The sequence below is a fragment of the Mangifera indica genome, chromosome 11, assembly GCF_011075055.1.
Source record: "Mangifera indica cultivar Alphonso chromosome 11, CATAS_Mindica_2.1, whole genome shotgun sequence".
Taxonomy (NCBI): domain Eukaryota; kingdom Viridiplantae; phylum Streptophyta; class Magnoliopsida; order Sapindales; family Anacardiaceae; genus Mangifera; species Mangifera indica.
Genome location: NC_058147.1, coordinates 10436 through 16277, shown reverse-complemented (window position 1 = coordinate 16277; position 5842 = coordinate 10436). Strand labels below are relative to the sequence as shown.

The 5842-nt window shown below is 34.4% G+C and overlaps 1 protein-coding gene across 1 annotated transcript; it reads right to left on the bottom strand.

Moving 5' to 3' along the window:
* Window positions 1-1852: 1852 nt before the first annotated feature.
* LOC123229858 (UDP-rhamnose/UDP-galactose transporter 2-like) lies at window positions 1853-5351 on the bottom strand. The gene is made up of 5 exons (XM_044655851.1): window positions 4895-5351; window positions 4554-4738; window positions 4270-4470; window positions 2583-2744; window positions 1853-2465 (listed from the first exon to the last, which is right to left on the bottom strand). The coding sequence occupies exons 1-5, from the start codon at window positions 5022-5024 to the stop codon at window positions 2109-2111; spliced, it is 1035 nt and encodes a 344-aa protein (XP_044511786.1). The 5' UTR covers window positions 5025-5351; the 3' UTR covers window positions 1853-2108.
* Between the last annotated feature and the right edge of the window lie 491 nt (window positions 5352-5842).

The following is a 5842-nucleotide window of genomic DNA, read 5'->3' as shown; positions in this document are numbered from 1 at the left end:
TGTCTGTCGAATATTGTCAGCAATGCATTCAGCTCGGCTAGCTAGCCAAAGCATTAAATCTTTTTTATTTTATTTTATATATTTTGGTGCCTTCATATATTATTATAATACCTATATTAATGTATATGAGATAATGACAAGCATATTACGAGTTGAAGAGTTAGGGTTTGGTATCATCATATCATAATAGCACGTGGCGAGTTCAGAGATCTCGTTTTGTCCTCACTTCATCATGTTCATACGCATCTTCGGCTGGAGCTCGAGGGTGAAGCTAACAAATAATCTGTCTTTTAAGTTGAGGGCCCAAGCCAACTCACTCTCCGCAGCTCCACCTCCTCATCTACATTAACTGCACGATTATATGTATAGTCATTAAGTTTTTTCTGACTGTGTTGTGATCATTCATTGTTTAGAAAAGAAAGAATAAAAAAGATAACCTTGCAGAGCCTAGCTAAAACAATGAGGAGCATTGTGAAGAAGCTATGTCGCTGTGGAGTGAAGAGTTTCTCATCAGAGACAGACATTCCGGAAGAAGGTCACGTACGGTGTACGTGGGAAAAGACATGCAGTTTAAGTTTGAGAAAAAAGCCAATTACCTAAACCATCCACTATTTGAAAACTTGCTTAAGCTTTCCGAAGAAGAATTTGGCTACTCTTATGACGGAGCCTTTAGAATACCATGGGAGATCCATCTCTTCCACTACCTTCTTCATCTCCTCAAGACCAATAATCTCTCCGCCCATTATATGAAACTTCCACATCTTATTTCCAATTTTTATCCCACACCATGTTAACTCTTTTAGCCAAAATGAACCCATCCATATTTTCCGATGGCCTCTTCACGCTCTAGATATTTTATTCAATCATCTAGGAATTTTTCATGAATTATTCTTTTCTCTTGACATGTAAATTAGACTAAAGTTAAAAACATAATGCTGTTTAAGTTCTATATTCATCCCTTAATGATAATTGATTTGCCAATTTGGAGGCTATACAAAAGTTTCCATGTCTCCAGAAATTAGGAAACACAATTGTGGCATGATTGGATTGACATAACAACTGCTATGTTTAAATTTATCCATGAATGCTGCTATTTATTTCTTTGTCCATTTGCTGTGATTTTCTTCCAGGAGCATGTAGAGAGATGCAAAATGTTAAGTCTTAGCGACAATAGGAGGAACAAAGCATGGTATTTGCCGAAATCTGAATTTTAAGATTGCTACGTTTGCCTTTATTTGATCTGCAATAAACAGATTTATATGAAAAACTACCTGAGTCTTAGTCTTTTGGTTCCTCACTGGAGCGGGTTTTGGATTTAACTTGTCACAAGTCCAAGAAGTCAAATTCATATCATTTATAGATATATCTAACGTATCCAAAATTATTATGATTGAAATAATTGGCTAGTAGTGACACTTTAATAAGATGAAGGATGTTTTAGTCTTTATATAATAGATGGTTTATTAGGCTAACTTCTATGAAAAAATATAAAAAGGAATTTATTGAATATATCGAATAATTGGGTGTAAATTTTTAACTTTCTGATTCCTTTCGTGAGGTCGGAGTTATAACAGGCCTTGGGGAGGAAATTGTCTTTTAACTCCATATTTGTCTCACCTTGATGAGACACACCTTTTGAATAATCAATAGTTAAAATCCAGGCAATAACAAAAATAATACATGCGTAATTTTCATACATAATTTTATATAAAATAATAATATAATATCCTATAATTTAATTAAAAAAATAAAAATAAAATAATATTTAATTACATAATATTATTTATACATAAAATGTTATTGTAACTAAAAATGATTTTGTCAGAGAATATTCAATACCGAACACATGAGATAAAAACCTTTAAACTGAAATATGGATTTCACCATTCCATTGTTCTACCATAATCTTCCCTATTGAACTCTTTGCACATACACTGCTACAAAGTACAGATAAATTAAACAAGAATAAAATTTTCAATGAATAAGAAAACAATTTGTAAAATAAATGCGTAGACAGATGTCTTGCTGAAGCATAAATAATACAAAGATACAAACTGTGATAATTGAAAAAAAAAAATTAAATGTATTCCCAGCCAAAAATAGGTACACTACCCTTTAGACTCGGAAAGTTCAACATCTTTCACTGGTGTGTTTTCCACTCCCTCCTTCAAAAGCCTAATTTCTTCTTCTGTAAGACTGTTCTTTGTTTGTGGTAACGTCCTAGCATTTGACCGATCAGCCTCCACAGCCCAGCTATATATTACCATGCCCACAACAGCAAGAACCATCCCCATTATGTTCTTGAAAGTCATCTCAGAATCAAAGAGCAGCCATCCCAATGTGAGAACACAAAGTGTTTTCATGTGACCTAAAACCTGGAAGGAAGTTGCTGAAAATCGCCCGATGCAGAGGTACTGACTCACATTACAGAAAACTGCTAGGGTGCACGACAAAAGAATAAAAAGCTGCACATATTAACACCACTCATCAGCTAGGGTTGACAAAAAAAATTTACAGAACATTTATCAGCAGATGGACTTCGGTAGGCTAGAGTGGAGTTGTAGAAAGAGTTAAGTACTTACAATGGCCCCGGTAGACATCTTATAGTTTGTTATAAATTTTCCATTAAGGTAGTAATCAACAAATGGACCAAGAACAAGGAGAGAAAGGGCTTGAATTGGAGCTGTCTTACTCAACAATTCAAAAGATCCAATTGAGTACTTCTTCTGCAAGGAGCCTATTGTCTGCTCAACAGAACAAATGCATAAATTAAATTTGGAATTCTATGGAAAAAAGTATTCAACAAAAAGTAAGAACCAAAATCACAGGCATCTTCACAAAGAATCTTTCCGATGTATTCCATAAGCCATTATCATATTACACAGTTTCAAATCATAGAATTTATTCAAGTCTCCTGTCCAAGTCTTTAAATGCCATCACATCATAAATTGAAATTCTTCAAGGACCCCAATGCCTGCTGTGTAAATTGTAAATCATATAAACCCAGAAAAAATTGGAATTACACTTGTCCCTATGAGCTTGATTTTCCCAATATGATGTATCATATATTTATAAATCTTGTAAAGAATTGCTTTAAAAAATGGTAAAAAAGGAAAAATAAATCATAAAACAGACCCAATTTGATTGGATGTGAAATTTAGATTACTAAGAAATTTTGAAGTAACACCCAGACAAGAAGAGCTATTGTTTGATCATATTTGCTCTCAACCACCCCAAACAAGGGGATTCTTTTTCCTTAAGGGGTTTAAAATTAGAAATAAATTTGGTGGTTGCTAAGACATTTCAGATACAAGATATGTATATATAATTAATTTTTTGATTTTACACTTCATCAGAGGCATGCACACCTCAGTAGAAAAATTGAAATTTCTTTTCTTTTATTTGACTAGAAGAAGTCTTGCTAACTAAAATGTGAATTCCATCCAGTACCCCTCTTATTTTAATTCATCACAATTAATCTAGACCATCCTGCTATCACCAGCACCAACACTAACAACACCCTCACCACAACCGCACCCTACACTACCATGATCACCAATAATATTACTTTTTTATATTTATTGTCACAATTATTTTTATATGAATAATGCAAATAACACTATGTTCATGAGGAATGTCAAAAGACAAACATGCCATTCAAATGTAAGCATTCAAACTGCAGAACCAAAAAACAAAAAGAAACAGCACCTACTTATCATCAGTAGGACAAGGTAATTCTCTGATAGAGCAGTCTAGAGACATCCCTAGGATGGCAGAGTGGCTCTACAAAAGACGGGCATGAGTGCCTAAATCAACTCAAACAGCTAAAGCCCAAGAACTTGAGCCACGTTTGTCATGTAGAAGGAAGCTTTGTACTCATGCAAGCAGAACATTTATGGACTACAGAACAGCTCCCTATGAGGACTGAACAAATATTACCACAGATTTGCAGATTTTCTGATGTGCAGATCCTCAATATGAGGCAAGCACAGAACATACTTTTCTGATTTTGGATGGATGCTCAAGGTTATACAAGTGAATCATTTCCACAAGAAGTTCCACTATGAAGGAATTTAGAAGAAATTTCAGAGAACACTGAAATTTTTATCTTCTTGATTACTTCTTTATAACATAATATATTACTTTGTAGAAACTGGAAATCCATCATGGAAAGATCCAACAAGATATAACAACCAAGTTCATGGAAGCACGGGTCCAAAAAACCAAATGCCAAAGGGTATAATAATAATATTAATCAAAAGTACTCACAATTTGCTGCAAAGATGTAGAGAACACGGCTAGACACGCACAAAGAAAACCTTTGGCGTTAACTTTGACATCAGTGACGGTACAAACACCAACACCAATAACAACAACCACAACAGACATTTTCACTTTTCTTGAGTAGTGTTTGTTGTTAATAATCCATTCCATGACACAGACAACGGGAATCATACTCAATTTGGAGATCTGAGATAAAAATAGAGTTAATTAGCATACATAATAATTTTTTAGGGAATAGTAGAATAGGTATTAAAATGAAAAGGTCGTACTTGGTAGAAGCCAACAGAATTGAGCATCAGACTAAAGTTCATGCCAGCAATAGACATATTAGCCACAACAGAGAACCAGAGAAGCTCCCACATAGGAACATACTTAGATGCGGATAATCCAGTTGCATTCGACACCAGACCCACCAAAGCCGTTACAGTGAAGTGGAACCCCGTCAAGGTTGTGGCTGAAAATAAATGCAACACAATGCATTTTTCATAAGGATCCATAAAGATCTCGGAGTAAAAGTTACTTAAAAAGAAGATTTAACTGTCTAATTGATTAGGATATATGTATAGATAAATAAAAAAAATTGAGATCAGATCGGGAAGAGGAGATTGACCAAAACTGAAAGCGTAACCGGAGGAGGACATGAGCTGTTTGTTGGCCATGATAATTCCAACAGAGCTTATGACGTTCATAGCCCACGCTCCTACATCTGACACCGCTGACGGCTTCCTCTCGCTTTCCATTAAGATCTCAATTCCACGATTAGAAATAGGTTATATTGATGGGTGGTGAGTAAATTCAGAAATTCTGAGATACTCTATGCCTAAACAAGGAGATCTGTTGGAAGATAGGTAAGAGAAAGGGGATGGAAAGGAAAATGAAGGCACCGGCAAGGAAGGCACAACAACCACAGCTCTTTCCTAAATGCCCTGGTTGTTCTTCTCAGCCTTCATCTTCCCTTTCACTTTCTATTATCTCTCTCAATCAGTCAATATTTTTTTTTAACTCCAATCCCCGTTTTGGATTTGTTTTCAACTTTTCATCTTCCATGCTTTTTCCTATGCGCTAGCGTTGACGATTAAGATGTGGTCGCCCCTAATTCTAAACTGTATTCAGTCGGTCTTACTGTTTCGAGAAATATTTTTTTTTAAAAAATAAAAAAACGTTTTCTATAAATCATTTAAGAATTTTCACATCTTCCCCTCTTTCGGTTGCCCAAATTTCTTTCTTACCACTAAATTTCTATAAAATTTTACTACTTGGATGGATGTTCGGACAAATTTCCTTACATGTACTTATTGAGATGGTGTCACTCAATGGAAGAAGCTAAAATATTGGTTAAGAAAAATAATAAAATTAGAAAAACAAAAATATTTATCAGAAAAATAAATCTGATAGATAGAATTTTTTAATTTTCAATTTATTGCATTGAATAATTACAAAAAATATTACTCAACCCTAGTCATAAAGTTTAGGCAAAAAGAAAAAAACCAACCCAATATGATTGTAGGACATAAGAATTTTTCATTCTGTAAATTTTGTTGTAGGACTTCAACAGACT